The sequence below is a fragment of the Typopeltis vanoorti genome, chromosome 14, assembly GCF_054136105.1.
Source record: "Typopeltis vanoorti isolate ZY-2024b chromosome 14, IOZ_Tvanoo_1.0, whole genome shotgun sequence".
Lineage (NCBI taxonomy): Eukaryota > Metazoa > Arthropoda > Arachnida > Uropygi > Thelyphonidae > Typopeltis > Typopeltis vanoorti.
The window spans coordinates 53939003-53963700 of record NC_143562.1 but is presented as its reverse complement, the minus strand read 5'-3'; the positions used below and the strand labels follow the sequence as shown (position 1 = coordinate 53963700).

General features: G+C 34.4%; 2 protein-coding genes across 2 annotated transcripts in view; both read left to right on the top strand.

Annotated features, from left to right (window-relative positions):
• Positions 1-15850, top strand: part of LOC150099483 (inversin-like) — a 42229-nt gene extending 26379 nt beyond the window's left edge. Inside the window, exons 5-6 of the mRNA XM_090403443.1 lie at positions 12330-12428; positions 15797-15850. Of these exons, the coding sequence (XP_090259569.1) occupies positions 12330-12428; positions 15797-15850 (153 nt within the window). The remainder of the gene's footprint in view (positions 1-12329; positions 12429-15796) is intronic.
• Positions 12378-24698, top strand: part of LOC150099482 (uncharacterized) — an 81538-nt gene continuing 69217 nt past the window's right edge. Inside the window, exons 1-3 of the mRNA XM_090403441.1 lie at positions 12378-12428; positions 22896-22971; positions 23722-23828. Coding sequence (XP_090259567.1) covers positions 22935-22971; positions 23722-23828 — 144 coding nt within the window. The 5' untranslated portion in view covers positions 12378-12428; positions 22896-22934. The remainder of the gene's footprint in view (positions 12429-22895; positions 22972-23721; positions 23829-24698) is intronic.

Genomic DNA, 24698 nt, shown 5'->3' with positions numbered 1-24698 from the left:
AAAACTAGCTAAACAAAAGTCATGGGAGGACTTTGGCAAGAATATAGAAAATAAATATCAAGAAGGTGGCAAAATATTCTGGAGGTTGTTGAAGAAGCTTAGGAATGGAGGAAAGAATGCTGTAAAAGGAATTAGAGATGATAAAGGTGAAATGAAAACAGGAGAAAAAGATATCCTTGAAGTATGGAGTAATTACTTTGAAAAACTGCTAAATGAAACAAGCAGTGATGACAGCACAGTGATAAAAAACACTAACCAGGCATGCAGTCAGGAATACATATCCATACCTGAAGTAGAAAAAGCCATCAAAGGCTTGAAATGTGGAAAGGCAGCAGGGTAGATGATATTCGACCAGAAATGCTGAAGTATGGTGGTATAAGAGTCTTACAGTGGCTGCACTGCATAGTTCAGAAAGCCTGGACAGAGGGACGAATTCCCAATGATTGGAGTAGAGCTCTCATAGTACCCATATATAAAAAGAGAAATAAAACTGAATGTGAGAATTACAGAGGTATTTCCCTACTGAGTGTTCCTGGCAAAATCTATGCAAGTATACTTGAGAAACGGTTGAGAAGAATTGTGGAAGAAAAGCTTGGTGAAGAACAAGCTGGATTCAGGCCAAATAGAGGCTGTCAGGATCAGATCTTCACTTTACGACAAATAGTCGAGAAAGCATGGGAATATAACAAAGATCTGTATTTAAGTTTTGTCGATTTGGAAAAGGCATATGACAAGGTGCCAAGAGAGAAGCTATTCAATACGCTGCAGTTATATGGTGTCAATGGGGCATTATATCAAGCAATACTTAGTCTTTATTTGAGTTGTGAGTCAGCAGTTAGAATTGAAGGAAGTACAGGAAGATGGTTTAATGTTAAATCTGGTGTGAGACAAGGATGTACATCATCCCCTCTGTTATTCATTATCTATATGGATCACATTATGAAGGAATGTGGTATTAAACCTGATATCAAAATTGGAGATGTTAATGTCAACTCTTTGCTTTATGCGGATGATGTTATACTTCTAAATAAATCCGCTACAAGTCTGCAAGATTCTCTGACTAAATTGAATAGCTGTTGTAATAGATATGGTATGAAGGTCAGCAATAAAAAGACAAAGACAATGAAAATAGGCAGAATCATTGAAAATGTCAACTGTGTTGTGAATGGAGAACCTGTGGAACAAGTAAAACATTTCAGCTACTTAGGCACAATTTTTACTGAAGATGGTAAACTAAATATAGAAATAGACAACAGAATCAGCAAAGCTGGTATGATGGGAAGTCAATTGAATAAATTCATATGGAATAAGAAAGAAATTAGTCGGAACACTAAATTAGCTGTATACAAGACTGTGTTCAAACCAATTTTAACTTATGGATCTGAGAGCTGGGTCAGAAGTAAAACACTTGACCAAAGACTGGAGACCGCAGATATGAGAGTCCTGAGAAAGATTAGAGGCGTGAACAGATGGCATCAATGGCAATATCATATTAAAAATGAGGATATTAGGAAAGAACTTGACATTGTCAGCATCCAGGAATGCGTTAGCAGAGCTAATCTCAGATGGTATGGTCACTTAAATAGAATGGGAGAGGAAAGATTAGCAAAACAAGTGTTCTCTGCCAGGTTGGCAGCAAAACGACCCAGAGGAAGACCAAGATATAGGTGGATTGATACAGTGCTAAGTGCTTTAGACGATAGAAATATAAGATCTGATAATGTTGGAGTCTTGACAAGTAACAGACTGATTTGGAGGAAAATTGTAGATAGGAAGTTAGTAATGATGTAATTTTTTCATGTAGTACTGTCATATCCTGTACACCCCTTGAGGGCACATGGCAGGAATTTGATGATGATGATGATATGCGGTAAAGTGTTGCCAACGAGAAAAAAAAAAGACAGCGTGACAGCTGACAGTTCAGGGTTATTAAAAATGCAGTGCTACACGAAAGAACAACGCATTTTCATTGTTGAGCAATATTTTAAAAATAATGAAGGTTTGGCAGCTACAGTTCGCAATTTTTGTACAAAATATGGTCGGAATAGTGATTTAACTTCATCAACTGTGAAAAGATTAATTAAAAAATTCAAGGAAACTGGATCAATTAGTGATCTTATACACTCTGGCCATCCTTCAACAAGTCGTTCAACAGAAAACATCGAAGCAGTTCGTGAGAGTGTTGCTGAGAGTCTAGGAACATCAATTTGGCACCGTGGTCTTGAATTGGGCATTTCGAGAAGCTCTCTACAGCATATTCTCACGAAAGATTTGCATCTTTATGCTTACAAAGTTCAATTGACTCAAGAACTGAAGCCTACTGACCACACACAGCAAAGAGAGTTCGTTGAATGGATTATGGAACAACAACAAGTTGATTATTATTTTTCGAACAGAATCAATTTCAGCGATGAGGCTCATTTTCATCTTGATGGCTTCGTTAATCGACAAAATTGTTGCATTTGGGGTTCAGAAAATCCACGAGTGATTGTTGAGAAACAAATGCATCCACAATGTGTCACTGTTTGGTGCGGATTTTGGGCTGGAGGCATCATCGGTCCATTCTTCTTCGAAAATGCGGCTGGTAAGGCAATAATAGTTAATGGTGCTCACTATCGCGACATGATAATCCAATTTTTTGTGCCTAAATTACAAGATATGGATGTGGACGACATGTGGTTTCAACAAGACAGTGCCACATGCCATACAGCCCGAGAAACCATTCAATTACTGCATGAGTTATTTCCTGGTTGTGTAATTTCCCGTTTTGGTGATCAGAATTGGCCACCCAGATCATGTGACTTAACGCCGTTGGACTTTTTTCTTTGGGGTTTTTTGAAGTCTAAGGTTTATGCCAACAAGCCCATGACCACCCACGCCTTGAAGGAGGAAATTGAGTGCTGTATCAACGAAATTCAGCCACATTTATGCAAAACGGTCATGGAAAATTTCGACAAAAGAGTGCGTATGTGCCAGCAAAGCCGTGGAGGCCATTTACCCGATATGTTATTCCATGCATAACCCTATGCTGTATACTTTATGAATCAATAAGAAATTACAATTTTTAATTAAAATCCTGTGTTTTCTATCAAAATTACTTCTTGCATGAATTTTGGGACACCCTTTACTTCAAAACATGCTGTGCAATGACATTCTTAGAATACCACTGAAGTATATAAGCATGATACAATTATGTAATCTTAATTATCAACCCTCTTCAAGGTACATTTCCTGTATGAATATTCATCAATTGCATCAAATAATTCTGGACTTTGTCAATGTGATTCTTTCTTTCTCTTACAAACTTTATTCAACTTAGCAGTCATTAGAGACCTAAATGAACAAAGGAGAATGGAAGGACATCTTCGTGTGCATCTTCATATAGGAACATTTTCATACTGATGACATCGTTATCCTTGGAGACTTTTCAGGATATTATATAAACTACATCTAATTTAACAGAATCATGCTGTCCTCTGGAGAAACTCAAAGTGTTATTTTCCCACTTCTGAATGCGTGCATTTAAACAGCATCTCCAACATCTTAATGACATTACTCCAGAGATACAGGTAGGTCTGTAATTGGTTGCTTCTGTCCTAGCTCACTCCTGTATAATGGAATATCTTGCCATTCTTCCACTCATTAGGAATCTTACTTGGGCTTGAGACTCAGGTTGATCAAACAGATCAAAGAAATTGCCAATTCTGTTGCTTTTTCCTTCAGCACCATACCAATTTTCCATCTAATCCCACTGCTGCGTTGAAATCTGCAATAGCCTTTAACTCATTTCTCTCTATTCTTTCATATAGTGCTCCTTTGGGATGCAGATAGCTAAATGGTTCTGCTAGAATGTATACTTTATTAATGTGATTACTCAACAATTCAGCTATTTCTAGTGTATCTGACACTTTCATACCGCCTGTATTCACTAAGGTTAATCTTTCATGGTCATTCTTCTACGTCACATGGTAAAAATATTCTTTCATATTTTCCTTGGCCTGTTCATATAACTCTTTGATAGCCTGATTTGACACCAGTGCTCTCACCTTCTTACCCTGCTTTTTATATTATTCCTGGACCTGGTCATCACTCTTCTCTTTGTACAGGGTCCACAACATTTTCTTTTTATGGATTACTTGCTTTAAAGTAATTTGTCCACTTAATTCTCATGCAATTTCCTAATTCTGGATAATACTCTTTAACTACTTCCTATGCACCTGCTGACTCCTCTACTATGCAGTTTCTCAAACCAGGGTACTGCTTCAAGCTGCCATCTCTGCTAATCTTAATCACCACCGTGTAGTAATTACAAGGCAACTACCCTTTCTTCAGATACAGTTCAAATACTTTGTGGTTCCCTTCTTAATCAAAACTGTCTCACCTCCCAAATGAAAATTGTTGATCATCTTGCCATTTGGAGACGTAGAATTTATCTATAAATTAAGTAATTTTTCAGATGCTATTACTGTATTCAAGATGCAGTGTTCTCACACCTTGAGTTTCCCTTCATTACATGCTGCTTATAGTAGTTATCTATAATCAGTAACTATAAATTCTCCTTTTCAAATCTTGCATGCCCTTTTCTTCATCTGATTTAGAACTTCATAGTTGAAATCATTTGTAACAGTAGTTCTTTTATCCATGAGGTTTATCTGTCTATGCAATTCAGTCCTCTTTAGATGACTCGGGTCTGTTAGCACCCAATTACGCATTGTATTCTGTTAGCATTTACACTAGTGGCCAAAATTGTGGAAACCTTTTGGAAAAAGTGTATTTTTGAGGTTTGATGGCTCATAACACTTTTTTTTGGTGTAATACCATAAAATTATATATCAATGGAAAGATAATTTAATCAAGAATGTAATGCAATAACTTTTATGAAGGATTTTTTATTAGAACAGCAGTTATAAAGAAGAAAAGTGAAACACACAGAAAAAATGAGATATACAAAAATTCTCACAATGTGAGTTAATACTTAATTGGGTAACCTTTAGCGTTAGTTACGGCCTTACAATGCCTTCCCATGGAGTGAACCAAGTTTTTTAGTTCTGCAGCTATTATAATGTGAAACCAAGATTGAATTATTGCTTCTATTAATTGGGTTTTATTGGTGGGTTGCTTCTGACTAACAAGTTTCTTTAGTTGGCTCCATAGATATTTTCGATTGGATTAAGGTCTGGGCTATTCCCAGGCCATTCCAGCAGTGTAATATGATTATCTTGAAACCACTTTTTACACACAGCGGCAACATGACATGGAGCTGAATTCTGTTGAAATATAAATGCTTCATTATCTTGGAAAAGATCACATGCGGAAGGCTTCAGTTTGGGCTCAAGTATTTTTTGGGCATTTATTTCCCATTAATCATGCAAATTCTGCCCACACCTTTTGATGTCATACAACCCCAGATCATAACACTAAGTGGGTGTTTCACGGTAGGTGTTATGCAATCAGGATGCAAATCTTCTCTGATTCTTCTCCTTACATATTTTATACCATCACTACTAAACAGGGAGATTTTGCAGGGAGAAACATGGGTTTTAGCCCATTTTAATCTTTTCAACCTTTGTTTGAGAGATAAAAATGGCTTTTTTTGTGGAATTCTAGCATTTAGACCAAATTCCTGCAGTCTGCGCCGAACAGGCCTTGCACTCAACTTCGCATTATATTGCGCCATTTCATCTTGTATACACCCAGATGATTTTCTTCTGTCACATAGGCACAGTCTCTCAATTCTTTTATCATCACTTGCTGTTGTGCACCTTTTCCTGCCTTTACCAGGAAAAGGTGCACAATCTGGTTTTGTAGTGACTGAGTCTCCTTATACCTCTTCAAAAATTTAGAAATGTCACATTTGGTTAAGTTTCCACCAATATTTCTTCTAATTTCTTCATAACTGTAGCCTTGTTCACTTAATAGTACTATTTTACATCACTTTCTGGGTGACCAGTCAATTCTTTGCATCATTTCTTTAATTTTATTACGTTTTACAAGCTCACTAAATGAAAGAACACAAAAAAAACCCAACCAACTTGATAGCAATCACATAACACACTGACAAATGTCCTCCTTTCAGCTCCAATATATGACATCAATAGCTGAATCCTACTGTGACCTTATTGGCTCATTGCCAAAACAAGATGACACCTGATTGGCTCTCTAAACACTCATGTTCATTGGCTACATTCAAATGAAAGAAAGCTACTTCATATCAACCTAAGCAAGTTGTGCTTTTTTTTTCTGTATTATTACTGATATTGCCATCCTTTTGTGATTTCTTCTTTGGATGGATTCGATACATCCACAGGTCATTAGCAATATTCTTTATTCTTTCTTTCTCTAACTAGGTAGATTGATGCGATAAGTACTGTTTTAGCAGACCAAAATATAAGATCTGACAGTATTGTAGACAATTAAATCACATATTAATATGAAGAAAATTGTTAAGCAGCTAGTGATAATGTAAACTGAAGTACTATCAGTGGTATCCTTGTATACCTTTGGAGGTACTTATCAGAAAATGATGATGAAAAGTTAAAAAAAAATGTTAATGTTTTCTCGTGTGTCTTTCTCAAACACGTAGAACAGAGTGTTGATATCATTAAACTCTAAAATGATTAACTAACACACTTATGCATTTCATGATCAAATTAGTTGCCTACTCGCTTCTCCATAAAAAGGTGAAGCTTAATATGTATCCTACCACTCTTGTTGTTTCTTCAACAATTTGATAGAGAACCCTTTTCTTGTTCCAGAGCTTTACATTATAGATTAGTAGCTTCTCTTTCTGACAATGTAAATAGCCATATTCCTTGTGTGACTTTTTTCTTGACTATTTGTATTAGAAACTATAACTCATTTTTAGGAATGTTAGTCAAGTGAGTAATATTTATTATCCAACTAGTTTCACCGATTTTTTGCTATCGGCATCTTCAGGGATACAATTGGTAAGCGATATGAAAGTAACAGACTAGGTTTTAACTGACAGTTCTAATTCATACAAAATTAGTACTGATTTTGTATGAATTAGAACTGTCAGTTAAAACCTAGTCTGTTACTTTCATATCGCTTACCAATTGTATCCCTGAAGATGCCGATAGCAAAAAATCGGTGAAACTAGTTGGATAATAAATATTACTCACTTGACTAGCATTCCTAAAAATGAGTTATAGTTTCTAAGCTATATTCCTTGTTCTAGAAATTTAAAATAGTATATCAAGTGTATACTTTTACAGTCTGGTTAAGCTGAAATTATGTTCACATCTTTTGAAATTCAATTACTATCTGAAATGTCTGGCAGCACTGGTGAAAATGATAACTAGTAATCTCATCCCCCCCCCTTAAGTATTGGTTAGTAACTATTAGTTAGTTAATAGTTAAACTAGTTATATTAAACCATTTTCAGTGATGGCAACATAGTTCGTAATTGCAATTTTGTTGACATTCGGAAATTCCATTTGGAAATTATAAAGTATTGAGAATTTCAAAAATGTAAAATGAGTTGCTATAAATCATATTCTTGTCATGCAATGTTTTATTAATTCAGTTAGATATTTTTTCTGTAGGAAGCATTCACATTGAAACCTTTAAATAAATAAATAAAATCCACTTTCTTAGATATATATTTGTGTTATAGGGTGCAAACATATGCATACCTGATGCCGAGGGGAAGACCCCACTCCACTGGGCTGCAGGATGTAGCAATGTAAAAGCTCTAGAATGTGTAAAAATCCTGTTGGTGAGTAATGCCATAATTTTCATGTACCATATGTCTTCTGAATTAGTTATTGATAGGGAACACTTTATAAGAGCAGATATATTATTTTGCAAGTGTACTACAAGAAATTTCATTTCATTGCAGTGTTCTGTTCTTTTGTTCAGCATTCCTTATGTATCATATTTTTTTTATCATTATGTGAAATCATATTGATACTCACATCATTATTTTCTCATATTATATATAGATTACTGATATAAATCCAAACACTTTTATAAATATCATAAATAATATATACATAAACTAATTATCCAGTTTTACTTGCAATGCCGAAAATGCTGAGGAAAAATGGAAAAATTAAGCAAAAAAGACTATTATAGGCTATTATTAAAGGCCCATGTTTTAGTGCAACAGCTGCTGTAATTATCAACATAATATAATAATTTACTGTAATTCAAAGCTTGATATCAAGTTTATATATGAAAGATCTTTGAATTTCAAGCTATGTACAGCTTCAGCTTGAGATCCCTAAATATTTAAAAATATAAATATGAGCAACAGTATAGGCAAATGATACTGTGTACCAAATTGACAGAGAACTGGACTATAGGAAATTGATGAGACTAGAGATTTGTGAGCAGTAGTAGATAGAGGGATTGAATTCAAGAGGAATGCAGTCAGGAATACATATCCATACTTGAGGTGAAAGAGACCAGAAATGTGGGAAGGCATCTGGAGTAGATGATATTTAACCATATCAGAAATTTTCAAATTTGGATGTATAAAATTTCTGCAGTGGGCTACATTGCATAATTCAAAGGTTTGATCAGGTTCAAATTCCACATGATTGGAGTAGAGCTCATACCATCTCTAGAAAGGGAAATAAAATGAATGTGAGAATTGCAGATTCCCTGCCAACTGTTTCAGGTAAGATTTTAGCAAGTAAACTTGAAAAGAGACTAAGAAAAATTGTGGAAGACAAACTTGGAAAAGAATAAGCTGAACTCAGGCCAATTAAAAGTTATCAAGATCAGAATTTGCACTTTACAATAAGTAGTTGAGAAATCATTAGAATATAACAAGGATCTGTATTTAAGTTTTATATTTTTGGAAAAAGCATAACAAGGTGCCAAAAGAAAAAAGCTGTTCAGAACACTACATTTATGTGAGGTAAAAGGAACATTATACAGAGCAGTACATAGTCTATATTTTCAAGTTACAAGTCAGTAATTAGAATTGAAGTAAGTTCAGGAAGATGACTTGATATTAAATCAGGTGAAAGACAAGGTGCATACTGCCTCTTATTCATCATCTACATGAGGTCACATAATGAAAGAAAGTGGCATTAAACCTGATATCAGAATCAGAGATATCACACTCAGTTCTTTGCTTTATGCAGATATTGTATGCTCCTAAACTGAATAACAGCTGTAACATATTTGGCACATAAATTATCAGTAAAAAGACAAAAACTATGATAATAGGCAGGAACCTCTCAGTGGAGAGAACCCTTAGAAAAAGTAAAATATTTCAGCTATTTAGGCACAATTTTTAGTTAAAATGGCAAACTAAATATGGAAATAGATACTGTGTACAGCCAAGACATCTTGGTGGTGGGTTTTGCCAACATAGACTCTGGGAGTGATCAAGGTTTACAAGTGGAAACCAAACTCCGTGTATAAGAGTGATATTTTTTAGATCTGTCATAGTTTTTGGAACTCTTGAACAAATGACTAAGGTTGAAACTGGTCTGAGTAGTGACCTTTCCTAAAGGTCTCTGTGTATGAAAGGGGAGGGGTGCTATGCATAATGAAATACTGAGGCAGTTTGATGTAAAGTCAGTGTCTCCATATACAGGGTGTTCGGGATAAATTTGACATATTTATAATTAATTATATTTTTCCGTAAGTTACATGTATTAACACACACTTCTCTTCATTTAAAAGTTTGGACCCTTCTTCATTCATATACAAGATGTCAGAAAGGATGGATAGCTGGAACGCACCTGAATCATGGAAGAGAATAACTTGTATCATGATGATTCGTGCCCGCCATCAAAATAAGGATATTACGACTGCTGCCCAATGCTCCCTGAATACAGTAAAAACAATCAGGCATGAACTAGAGACTTGCAATGGTGACTACGAGGATGTAGCAAGAAGAAAGATCCCTAGCAGACGATCTGATTGCGTTCGTACAGCAGAATTCCTCTCAAATCTGCAGGAACAGGTGTTGAAGAACCCTGGCATTGGAATTCGGGCTTTGTTCGTGGAGTTGCTAACTGTAGTCAAGCCCTGGATAACAAGGGTAGCCAATGGTAGGCCGTATGTATGGCAGCAGGATTCGGCCCCTTGCCACACCTCTGGGAAAAGTCAAAAATGGTTGTCTGAAAATTTCTACGACTTCACCAGTCCAAATGTTTGGCCTCCAAACTCCCCAGACCTTAACCCCATGGATTATTTTGTATGGGGCACAGTTGAAAAAGACACCAATCGCACTTCCAGTAATACAAAAGCCCAGTTAATGGATAAAATTAAAACAGTTTTTGCGGCCCTTCCCAGGGAGACTGTAGCATCCCTGGCTATGTATTGCTTGCCGTAATGTCCCATTTACACGATATAACTGTAGCATTTTGAAGAGCTTTCCTCTTGGCACCTTTATGCTTTTTCCAGATCAATAAAACTTAAATACAAATCCTTGTTATATTATCAAGATTTCTCAACTATTTGTCTTTAAGTGAAAATCTGATCCTGACAACCTCTATTTGGCCTGAATCCAGCTTGTTCTTTACCAAACTTCCCTTCCACAATTTTTCTTAGTTGTTTCTTAAGTATACTTCAGACCCTTCAGAACACACGCAATTTACAGACAAAAAATACTAGTTGTGGTAGTGGTGGAAGTGGGCGGTAGATGGAGATGATTCGTAGTAGAGGTTCGGTGTAGTGGTTGAGACAGTTGTAGGTGTCCTCCCGCGATGAGTCTTCGGACTCTTTGGAGGTGTCACGAATAATAATAATAATAATAATACTTGCATAAATCTTTCCAGCAACACTCAGTAGGGAAATACCTCTGTAATTCTCACATTCAGTTTTATTTCCCTTTTTATAGATGGTTACTATGAGAGCTCTGCTCCAATCCTCTGGAATTCAACCCTCTAACCAGACCTTCTGAATTATGCAATGCAGCCACTGTAAAACTTTTATACTTCCATATTTGAGCATTTCTGGCCGAATTTCATGTACTCCAGCTGCCTTTCCACATTTCAGGGTTTTGATAACCTTTTCTACTTCAACTATGGATATGATTTCCTGACTGCAATCCTGTTGGGAGTTTTTTATCATAATGCCTGCACTGCTTGTATCATTTAGCAGTCTTTCAAAGTAACTACTCCAGACATTTAGGATATCATTATCTTCACTTTCCATGTCACCTTTGTCATCTCTGATTCCTTTTATTGTACTTTTCCCTCTTTCTAAGTTCTTTCAATTGCCTCCAGAATATTTTGCCACCTTCCTGATATTTATTTTCTATGTTCTTACCAAAATATTCCCATGACTTTTGTTTAGCTAGTTTTACACAGTGCTTCACTTTCTTACATTTTTCTTTGTATTCCCTAAGAGTAAGCTGACTTACTTCTTTGTAGTAACTTTCTATACGCTTTCTTCTTTTCCTTGACTGCCTCTTTTTCTATCCTTACAGGCAACCTCCCCACATGCCTCTAAGCGAATCAATCAGTGTTTGCTAAAGTGATGTTTTTGTATTTGAGTCTATAGTTCATCTCTGAAAGCTGCTCAGTCTAGATTCATTTACTTGAACTTTCTGACACACTCTTCTTTTCAGTATGATATTCAGTTCTATCTTGCTCAAAGCTAAAAAGTGATCACTTCCTATTTCAAATTCTCAGTATATTTCTCTGTCCTGAATAAGTTGGAAAACATTGCTATTAACCATAACATACTCAGTGAGACTTTTCTTATTTGTCACATCTTCTCTTCATGTGAATTTGTGCACATTTTTATGTTGAAACATGGTGTTAGTAATAACTAATCCATGTCCTGAACAGAAAGTGAATAGGCATTTACTATTCTTATTAGCTTTGTGCTTTTCTTCAAAATTTTTCAAAAATTTCTATATGTCTGATAATCATTTCCTACTCAGCTGTTTAGATCTCCAACAAGGACCAACTTTTTCTTTTTCATTGAACCAGCTGCCTTCTCTAATGCTCAAAAATTTCTTCCATTTCTTCCTTGGTAGAACCTTCTATGTAATCATAAGCATAAATAAGTCTCATTGTCCAGTTCCCATTCTGATATTTGTCCACATCACTCTACTTGATATTGCCTGCCATTCAAGAAGATTATCCTCATGTCTAATCATTCATTTTCAGAACAGAAATTTGCCTTCCTGATGTGGTGGATAAACCTTAGATCTGTATAATTTACTTTCAAATGGGGGGGGGGGTTTGCTAAAACTTACTGTTGGAGTACTGGAATTGGTGTAAATATAATTTTTACTAAACAACTGGAAACAGTTATGCTTTAATAATCTATGTATACTTTTAGTAGTGAATATAAAAATAATAAAATATATTAATACTAACTTTTGAGTATAGGAAGAAGCATCGGGTGTGATTAACTGGCAGGACTATGAAGGAAGAAGTGCTCTTCATTTAGCTGTTGCTTCAGGAACCAGAGAAGTAGTTGAATTTTTGGTAAGATGTTCATTTTTATAAAGCTTAATTTATTTAAAATGCTGGCTGACATACATACATATACATACACATGCACACACTTGCCAACCTGGTTGGTTGAATAGATAGTGCTTCTGTTCTCTAGCCAGTAGGTCATGAATTCAAATACTACTGTAAGAACAGATGTTTGTTAATGTCCTTTAAATAGTAGATGAATATCATTAGTTGGTGTAAGACCACTGCCCTACTTATTGGAAGTCAGACCAACTTGAAAAATTTCCACATTTATTCCTCTAGAGCAGGATTTGCAAATGATCTAACCTGTAAAAATCACCCATCTGTAATACTTAAGATTTACAACCTTTTGTGGGTAACATTCACATAATACATATAAACATACAGACATAGCTAAAACATCACACCATAATGTAGGGTGAATTTCTAATTACAGATATACCATTTATTTCTAATGAACAAATATCATTAAAGTAAAGTAAAAAAGTAAAGGAGTTTGAAAACAGGAACCAACCTTTTGAATTGAACTTAACAACTATGGCTATTCTAAAGAATGTGTTTATTGACTCAGCCATGGAAATAATGGAAGTTAAGAAGCAAATCCATTAGAAGACATCGCATAGAAAGTTCCTTGCTCACTATACTCCATGGTTATAGTGAGTTATGTGTTTTAGCGAAGTATACAGTGTGACAGCAATAATAGTTTATTGTAGCAGATTGTTTGCCCATTCCCATTTTTCTTTGTGCTTTAGGCTTGACTATCTGTCATGGTGAAGTAACTTGGTTTCTTGATAGAGTAGTTAATCCTATCTACTATGGCTGTTGGTTACATTGATTCTTCTGACTGGTTTACCTGTTTTGCACATTAATGAAGAACTGTAGTTTTTGGAAGAAAAGAAAAAAAAGCTGTGCTATCTCCATATGAGACCTGCTAACTCATGCTCATCATTTGAAAAGCCCCAACAAAAATTCTTTATATATGGGATTTAAACCTAGGTTTTTTTAGTCAAAGTGATTGTTGAAACTGACTAATCAATGGAGGTTCTTCAGAACTTTTTTTTGGTAGTTTGTTATAGTAACTTTGTTACAACAGTGTTTTTGAAAGTCAACTGTACAGAAAAAAAATCTAGAAGACTGTATTATTTGTAAACATAGCTAATGTGTATAGTTTGGGGATGATTTTGAAATGGTTATAAGAAATAAATATAATGAAGGTGGCAAAATTGGAGTCTATTAAAAGAAAAAGCTGTGAAATGGAGGAAAGAATATCATGAAAGGAATTAGAGTTGATAAAGTGATATTAAAAATTGAAGGCAAGGATATTCTAGATGCACCTAGCAATTACAATTGATTTTCACTATAACAAACACCATAATAACAAACTCGCTCACTATAGTAAGCTACTGAAAAGTCTCGACCATATCCATATCCCCCGTAGACAAAATGCTATTCAAAAGGAAATTTTCTATAACAAAAAGGAAATTCTCTATAACTAACTATTTGTATGATGATATGTGTTCTCAGTACTGAAAGTTGACTGTACTTTGAAATAAAATAAATGAGGTAACAAATGATAGAAAAGTGGTAGAAATATCAAGCAAGAATGCATTAGGATTATATATCAATACTTGAAGTAGGAAAAAGGCCTTGAGAAGTCTGAGGTGCAGAAAGGCAACTGGAGTAGATGACTTTTCTACCTGAAATTCTGAAATGTGGTAGTATAAAAGTTTTCGATGGTTACACTGCATAACTCAGCAGGTTTGATCATTCACAAGGTGAAATTCCAGATAACTGGAGTAGTAGTATCCTTATCATATCAGTTTATAAAAAAAAAGGAAATGAACCTAAATGTGGGATTATGAAATTTCTCTACTGTTCTGGGAAAGATTGGTGGAAACATGTTTGAGGAGAGAACTAAGAAAAATTGTTAGAGAAAATTGGTAAAGAATAAGCTAGATTCAGGCAAAATATCGATTTCCAAGACCAGATATTTTACTTTATGACAAATAGATGAGAAATCATGGAAATAATAAGGATCTCTGTATATGCTTCATGAGTCTCAAAAGAAGCAAATAAAGCTTCAAAATACTAAATTGAGAATTATTGGAATTATTGAGAGCTATATATATAGTTTATATATAAATTGCAAATGAATGAACGAATTGCATTTGGAATTGAAGAATTTACAGTAAAATAGTTTAATCTTAAAAGTATAATGCAGGATTGTGTGCTATCTCTACTATTATTATTATCTTATTGATAGCATCATCAAGGAGTAGTATTAAATCAAATATATCAAATTAGAGATATTTAGTTTTAGTGCTTCATATGGATAACATTACCCTCTTAAATAAATATGCAACAAGGCTTCAAGAATCATTAGTTAATCAATATGAAATGGACAAAACATCAGTTGCTTTTCAGTAATAAATCTATAGACCAGATTACACATTTTAGCTATTTAAGCACAATTTTTAGTGAAGACGGTTGTATGATGGGAAGTCAATTGAATTTAATGAACATATGGAATAAGAAAAAAATTAATGAAATAAACAAAATAGCAGCATACTGTTTAGACCAGTTTTAACATATGGATTACAGAGTTGGATTAGAAACAGTTGCTGATCAGAAACTGGATTAGAGGAGCAAAGAACAAATAGCATGAAAGTCAGAGTCATATTAAAATGAAGCTAACAGAAATGAAGTTAACATCATTAGTATTCAAGAATGCATAAAAATGGCTAATCTCAGATATTATCACAGGCTGCCAAAAACAGTGTTTAATTACAGAATAGTAGGAAAAAAGACCAAGACTTAGGTGGATTAATGCAGTTGGTATGCTTTAGAAGATTAAAATTTCAGAGTTGATCTAACCAAGGACAGTTTGGAAAAAGTTAAACAGAAACTATTCATGAAATCTTGTGTTCATCTTCATCATCTTATTTAAGTTAAGGGATATTACATCCCATATTGTTTCATAGCCGAATAAGAAACTCAAAGAGTTTCATGCCAAATATAGAAACTATATAAAGTTCGGCGAGTCCAAGCGTAAGCAAATACCTGGATAGTCCATATGGTAGTGCAACATGGAGCAACTCATAGTAAGGGTGGAGCAAGCTCTGATAACTGTTCTTGGTATTTACTCATAATGTGAAACCCAGCTCCTAGGAGCTGTATTACTGTTCTACATTATGAGAGAAGGTCACTACCTAGACTGGTTTCAACCTTCATAGCTTCAAGCCTTTGGCTCTTCATATAATTAGTAATCTTCACCATCTTTCCCTTGTGTTAGGTTCGATGTTATATTGTTATAATATCTGGTACATCACAAAATACTTTGATGGTACTAATAATTATGTTTACATTATTACCAGATTTGTAATAATGTAATGGAAAAATTTGGTGATATTTTAAGTGGTTGTCCTTGATATCTCTGAGGCATTTGACCAGGTTTAGCGCAAAGGCCTATTAAGTAAGCTGTCATCATCATTGTGGTCTTTTTTCTGACCTTTGCAACTAGGTGCCAGCTTTCTGTCTGAATGCACGTTATGTGTGATAGTGGATAAATCTTTATCCTCAAACTATGCAGCTAATGCTGGTGTTCCACAAGGCTTTATCTTTCATCTACTCTGTTCCTTTTATATATATAAATGATCATCTTCATTCAACTACAAATCAAATTTAATTGCACATAGTTTTGCTGATGACAGTGCACTGCACTTCTCTGTCTCATTTTACAAGCTACACAAATCATCAAAGCTTCCAGAATATCAATTCCTGCATTCTTAAATTCTGACCCCCAAACTATTCTTTAGCAGAGTTCTGATAACCTTGTTAATTTCCATACTAGAAAAACATAATCATGTTTTATTTCATGTTTTGTCTTCCAGCCTTACTTTCAATGAACACAAATCTCTAGACAAGGATTACTCTACCTCAAATCTCTCTTAGCATAAATAATACCAGTATTGCCTCAGGACCCAAGAAATTGTTTTCAGTTTTGCACTACTGTCCTTTGAACACTCCTTAACTCTGTACAAATCACTAATCTCCAGTTGAATACAATTTTCACATTTGGTATAGTGCTAATAACAGCTCTCTAAAATCACTTGACTCACCACCGAAAAGAGCAAGTAGGATAATTAATGAACTGTTATTCACTAATTCTCTCTACTCTCTTTCATACAGATTCAGTTTCTGCTGTTTGCATTTTTTCCTAATATTTCCATGGACATTAGTAATCAGAATTGGTATTGATAACTTGTCTACTCTTCTAAATCTGTTAAAAGATATGCAACAGTTATTCAGCTCATTTAACAGTTCATCTCTAAACTCACAGAACAAATGTCCTTCATTCTTCATTCATTTCTTCTACTGCTGTCTTTTGGAAGAGTCTTCCCTGTTATTTATTTCTTAAAGAATACAAATTACAGGTCTTCAAATTCAATGCTAACAAGTTTCTTCTTCTCACCTTTATGCCTATACTAACGTAATAGGTACAACTTCTCATGGATGGAATTACCATTAAAAAAATTATTACTATTAATTAATCTCTTATTTGTCAGGTCTCCAGTATCGTGAAAACTGCATCAGTCCATCTAGATTGTGTCCTTCTCTTGGTCTTTTCCCGCCATCATATTGTATCACACACCTGTTTTACTACATTTTCTATTCTTTAAGTGATATTGGTTAGTTCTATTTACACATTTTTGAATGCTAAAAATGTTTTTTTTCTTATATCCTCATTATTAAAACGATTCATTCATGCTATCTGTTCACTCATCTGATTTGCCTCATAGTCAATTTCTAGTCTTCAGTTAACTGTTTTATCATCATCATCATCATCAAATTCCTGCCATGTACCCTCAAGGGGTGTACAGGATATGATAGTACTACATGAAAAAAATTACATCATTACTAACTTCCTGTCTACAATTTTCCTCTAAATCAGTCTGTTACTTGTCAAGACTCCAACATTATCAGATCTTATATTTCTAGAAATACAATTTTATTAATACAGACCAGTATTTTACAATAAAAACATTTATTCAAACCTACCAGTTTCGCCAGCAAACTGTCTGGCTTTTTCAAGGCATTACGGAGATATGAAAGTTAGTAAATGCAAATTAAAAGGAACATAAAAAACGTAAAACAAACTAGTATCTATGGTTACACGTTTCGCGTGACAGAGATGACTTATTGTTCTTATTCATTATCACGCATGCGTGTTTGTTGTAGACTTGTAATGTGGTTACTGGCTAGCTGTAGTTCAGATTGATTGAGATCGATTATGCCCAAACACATTCCTAAAATGGATTTTATGTGTGGAATTGAAAAAGGCCTATATCTACTACCAAAAAACATTGCCGACACTATTAGATTCAAAAGTACAATAATCCTAGCCAAAGCCAAACAACCTGTTCTCAACACGTCTCCTTATGATAGAAAGGCAATTCTCAACTTGAAGAAAAATAAAGATATCATTATTACAAAAGCTGATAAAGGAAATTCTACAGTTATCCTCAACTCTAAAGATTATTATGATAAGTTAAATGTATTACTATCAGATACCTCAACTTATAAAATCCTAGACAGAGACCCCACAATAAAAAATCATAATGAAACAAACCAACTAATCAGAAATTGTAACAATTGGCCAGAAGAAGTGAAGAGAACACTAAAATCCTCACATTCTATCACTCCAAGACTATATGGGACACCTAAAATACATAAACAGGATATACCTCTCCGTCCAATAGTTGATGGAAGATCATCACCAACCTACCTTTTGGCAAAGCATCTTGCAAACTTATTAAATAATAAAATAAGATCAACAGAATCCTATATCAAGAATAGTCAACATTTTGTAAAACTCCAAGCCATTAAGATTGCACCAACTGACATGCTAGCCAGCCTAGATGTTGTATCCCTTTTCACCAATGTTCCAGTAGAAGAGGTAATAAACATCATCCAAGACCTCTTTCCTCTAGACATCACACAGATATTTAGACACTGCCTTCAATCTAATTTCTTCAAGGTTAACAACACCATATACCAACAATTAGAAGGCCTAGCAATGGGAAGCCCACTATCACCATCTTGTGCAGACCTTTTCATGGAAAAACTTGAAAAAGAAATTCTCTCTGCAATCTCTCCGAGACCATCTACATGGTGGAGATATGTGGATGATATATTCATCATATGGCAAGACAGCTTAGACAACCTAAATTCGTTTGTGGATAAAATCAACTCAATACATAGCAAGATAAAATTCACTCTGGAAGTAGAAAACAACAACCAACTGCATTTTTTAGATATCTTGATAAAAAAACAACCTAACAGTGTCAAATTATCCATTTACAGAAAGCCCACAGATACTGGAAGATATCTTCACTATACTTCAAACCATCACAAGTCACACAAACTGAGTATTATCCACATGTTGAAACATAGAGCCAAAAAGTTTATATCAGAAGAGGAGGATACACAGACTGAACTCTCACTAATAGCCAACACATTATCACAAAATGGATATCCTCAAAACATCATCAAAAAATATCTATACAATGACAACCCCAGACAAGAAGAATCCCATCGTCAGCACATTTCTACTGTAGTGATACCTTTCATCAAGTCAATTTCTTATCAAATAGCAAGAATACTAAGAGCCCACAACATCAGAGTGGTCTTCAAACCAACCACCAACATCAGACAAGTTTTAGGATCTCCAAAAGATAAAGTTCCGTTCTACAAATATCCAGGAGTATATTACATTCCCTGCTCCTGTGGTCTTGCCTACATCGGACAAACTTCACGAAGTTTAGAAATTAGACAAAAAGAACATGTTGGTGATGTAAACCACAACAGAAGCATCTCTTCCGGCTTAGCACATCATTTCTGCACGTCTAACCACACGATAGATTGGCAAAACAGCTCCATGCCATATCTCGACGACTACAGGCATCATGTATTTAAGGAAGCCTCAATAGTACTAATAACCGGCGGAAACCTCAACAGAAATCAAGGTGTAATTCTAAACAGTTCTTGGAAAAACTTGATCCTCTCTCGCAATCAATCTGAACTACAGCTAGCCAGTAATCACATTACAAGTCTACAACAAACACGCATGCGTGATAATGAATAAGAACAATAAGTCATCCCTGTCAACCGAAACCTGTAACCATAGATACTGGTTTGTTTTACAACGTTTTTTATATTCCTTTTAATTTGCATTTACTAACTTTCATATCTCCGTAATGCCTTGAAAAAGCCAGACAGTTTGCTGGTGAAACTGGTAGGTTTGAATAAATGTTTTTATTGTAAAATACTGGTCTGTATTAATAAAATTGTATTTCTATTATAAAACGACTAAAAATGTATAATTTAAATCTTATATTTCTATTGTCTAAGGCACTTTGTACCGTATCAATACACCTATATCTTGGTCTTCCTCTGGGTCGTTTTGCTGCCAACCTGGCAGAAAACACTTGTTTTGCTAATCTTTCTTTGCCCATTCTGCTTAAGTGACCATACCACCTGAGATTAGCTCTGCTAATGCATTCCTGGATGTTGACAATGTCAAGTTCTTTCCTAATATCCTCATTTTTAATATGATATTGCCATTGATGCCATCTGTTCACGCCTATAATCTTTCTCAGGACTCTCATATCTGCAGTCTCTAGTCTTTGGTCCAGTGTTTTACTTCTGATCCAGCTCTCAGATCCATAAGTTAAAACTGGTTTGAACACTGTCTTGTATACAGCTAATTTAGTGTTCTGACTAATTTCTCTCTTAATCCATATGAATTTATTCAATTGACTTCCTACCATACCAGCTTTGTTGATTCTGTTGTCTATTTCTATATTTAATTTACCATCTTCAGTAAAAATCGTGCCTAAGTAGCTGAAATATTTCACTTGTTCCACAGGTTCTCCATTCACAACACAGTTGACATTTTCAATGATTCTGCCTATTTTCATTGTCTTTGTCTTTTTATTGCTAACCTTCATACCATATCTATTACAACAGCTATTCAATTTAGTCAGAGAATCTTGCAGACTTGTAGCAGATTTATTTAGAAGTATAACATCATCCGCATAAAGCAAAGAGCTGACATTAACATCTCCAATTTTGATATCATGTTTAATACCACTTTCCTTCATAATGTGATCCATATAGATAATGAACAGAGGGGATAATGTACATCCTTGTCTCACACCAGATTTAACATTAAACCATCTTCCTGTACTTCCTTCAATTCTAACTGCTGACTTACAACTCAAATAAAGACTAAGTATTGCTTGATATAATGCCCCATTGACACCATATAACTGTAGCGTATTGAATAGCTTCTCTCTTAGCACCTTGTCATATGCTTTTACCAAATCGACAAAACTTAAATACAGATCTCTGTTATATTCCCATGCTTTCTCGACTATTTGTCGTAAAGTGAAAATCTGATCCTGACAGCCTTCATTTGGCCTGAATCCAGCTTGTTCTTCACCAAGCTTCTCTTCCCCAATCCTCTTAACTGTTTCTCAAGTATACTTGCATATATCTTACCAGGAAAACTCAGTAATGAAATGCCTCCGTAATTCTCACATTCAGTTTTATTTCCCTTTTTATATATGGGTACTATGAGAGCTCTACTCCAATCATCGGGAATTCGTCCCTCTGTCCAGGCTTTCTGAACTATGCAGTGCAGCCACTGTAAGACTTTTATACCACCATACTTCAGCATTTCTGGTCGAATATCATCTACTCCTGCTGCCTTTCCACATTTCAAGCCTTTGATGGCTTTTTCTACTTCAAGTATGGATATGTATTCCTGACTGCATGCCTGGTCAGTGTTTTTTACCACTGTGCTGTCATCGCTGCTTGTTTCATTTAGCAGTTTTTCAAAGTAATTACTCCATACTTCAAGATATCTTTTTCTCCCGTTTTCATGTCACCTTTATCATCTCTAACTCCTTTTACAGCACCCTTTCCTCCATTCCTAAGCTTCTTCAACAACCACCAAAATATTTTACCACCTTCTTGATATTTATTTTCTATATTCTTGCCAAAGTCCTCCCATGACTTTTGTTTAGCTAGTTTTACACTGTGTTTAGCATTCTTGCATTTGTCTCTGTATTCTCTAAGAGCACAAGCTGACTTATTTGACAGGAACTTTTGATATGCTTTCTTCTTTTCCTTCACTGCCTCTTTAACTTCCTGTGTCCACCAGGGAGTTCTGATTTTTTATCCTTACAGACAATGTCACCACATGCCTCTCTGGCAGAATCAATCAATGTTTTCTTCAGAGTTTGCCACTGAATCTCTACGGTTTCATTCCTGTTCTCAAACTCTCATTTTTTCTTCAATAATCTTTGTGTATTTTAGCCTACAGTTCACATCTGAGAGCTGCTCAACTTTTATTCACTTTAAAACTTTCTTACATGTTATTCTTTTCGATATGAAATTCAATTTTATCCTGCTCAAGACAAAATAGTGATCACTTCCAATTTCAAATCCTCTGTACACTCTGGTGTCCTGCACCAGGGAGAAAACATCACTATCAACAATAACATAGTCAATGAGACTTTTCTTATTCCTTGCCTCTTCTCTCCATGTGAATTTGTGCACATTTTTATGTTGGAACATGGTGTTAGTAATAACCAGTCCATGTCCTGAGCAGAAATCAAACAGATATTTGCCATTATTATTAGCTTTGCTCTTTTCTCCAAATTTTCCCAAAATATTTTTGTATGTCTAACAATCATTTCCTACTCTGCTATTTAGATCCTCAACAAGGACCAACTTTTCCTTTTTCATTGTGTCAGTTGCTTTTTCTAAAGCATCAATAAATTCCTCCACTTCTACCGTAGTAGAACCTTCTGTGGGACCATAGGCACAAATAAGTCTCATTGTCCAGTTCCCCATTCTCATATTTGCCCACATTACTCTACTTGAGACTGCCTGCCATTCAAGAAGATTAGCCTTGTATTTTGTGTTGAATACTATGGCTACTCCTTTTCCTTGATTGTCATTGCCTGAATATAACATTTTGTATTTATTGCTCAGATAGATCTCACCAGTTTTTGTCTTTTTTTGTTTCAGTCTTTCCAACTGAAATTTCAGATTCATAACCACTTTTTTTATGTTAAAATAATATATCAGCTTATATGCAGAATTATTTGTTGCACTATTTCATCTTTAGCTTATTCTCTACTTCTTGATAAAGATGCCTTGAAGAACTTTGACAATGTAAAAACTTTTTTTTTTTGCAGCTTATTATTTGATTTAAATATGAATATAAATGCTATTTAGTTTAATATAATTTTATTTTTTTATCTTCAATCTGATTTTGTACAAGGAAAGCTGGCAAAAACTACATTTTTTAAATTTTCATTTATTTTGTTTGTTTATTTTATTTTAGTTTGTCTCTAATTTGTTTATTTTTATTTTTATTTTATTTATTATTTGTTTTTCCAGACCTCTAAGGAGAAATGTAACATCAATATATTTGACAATATGTTTTGTACGCCACTTCACTGGGCAGCAAAATTTGGTATGTTTAGATGGATTGCTTTACTTTCTGAACATAATTTGTGAATTTTTATAAGCATAAAGTCTCTGAGAAAAGCTCTGTTTAACATGCAGAAAATGCTTTTAGTTTTTCTGCATATGAAACAATTTTTGTTTAACATTTTTTTTTCTTTCTTTCTCAAAAACAGTCCCATTCTGAGTATAACTAACTTTAAGTTATATACAAATATTACAGAAGCTTAAAAAGTAGTATAAATAATTAACATTTGTTATCATTAGATAGCCACTAAACTCTTGTGCTCTCTCTTTCTCTTCCCCTCCCAATATTGCAGAGTTTTGCAAACTTAAGTCACTGGAATGGACCTGTAGAAAGCAAATCTAGATGAGAAGAACACTACTAAATGTAGATTTGCTTTCTATAGATTTATTATACAGAGAGAGATCACAAGAGCTTAGTAGGTGATTAACAAAGCCATCAGAGTGTCCCATGGAAAATTCCAAATGCTTTTAGTAGGGGAGCAAAGAAAGCTTACTACTCAGGGTCCTTATTATCTTATTTAAAGCAGAATGAAATCTCTGAACTGCTGTAAAGGTATAAAAGTGAAATTTGACTTCATTTCTTCTAAGGAAATGAAGGAATTTATTTTGTCTTCACAGAATGCATTTTGCATTGTGGTATTATTTTAATTATTGTCTAAACAATGCATAATAAACCCTTCAGAAAAGCATATTTATGAAGTTTATTTTCATATTATTTTATGAATTTTTTTAGGGCTTGCTGATAAAGTAGATCTTCTTCTTGGCCGTAGTGCTGACTATAGCAGTACTGATGGCAATGGAGCTACACCACTGCATTATGCTGCTCATAATAACCATACCGTAAGCTTTTTTTTTTTACAATGTCATATTTTTAATAGCTTGTGAAAATGTTTATCATTAAGTATGGAAGTAATTAACTTTTCTTAATACCATATTAATAACTTTTTTATTAATGTATAAAGATCACTGGAACATGTTTATAAATTTATCAACAAGTACAAGCATGTCATTTAGTTCCAGTAGTATACAAATAGCAGACTAGAAATGCAGCACTTTGGTATTTGTACTTTTTCATGTTGTCATTTTGTGTGCTTTATTTATGGTTTCTACCAATCCTTTGTGTTCTGTCATCAGTGTATGGTTTTCTGCCATTTCCATTATTCTCTTTCCTGGTTTTCTTTTCTTTTGTTACTCGCAATTTATTTTATTCAATAGAACAATATTTTCCATCATTTCCTTTGTTTTATATGATTCTTGCTTGTCCTTTGTTATTGTCTATATATGATTTCTTGCTATTTCCTTTCACTACAGATTTTGATGTCATTTGCTAGTAATTCATATCATTTTCATGACAGTTTGACCTTTTAATAGTACTGGTTATGTGAGACTTTTCAGTAGTTAATTGTAGCACATCATTTCATTATAGTGGTATTTGTTATAGGGCATGTTTATTGTATGAAGGTGTCAAAGTGTTCTGGAGGCTATTGCAGAAGTTTAGAAATGGAAGAAAGAGTACTGTAAACAGAATTGGAGATTATAAAAGTGACATAAAAACTAAATTAAAATATTCTGGATGTTGGGAGTAATTATTTTCAAAGATTTCAGTGAAATAAGCAGTGATAGAAAATGTTTATGAGGTAACTAGGTAATCATATCAGTACTGGAGGAAAAAGTCATAGAAATCTGAAATGTGAAAAGGCAGGTGAAGCA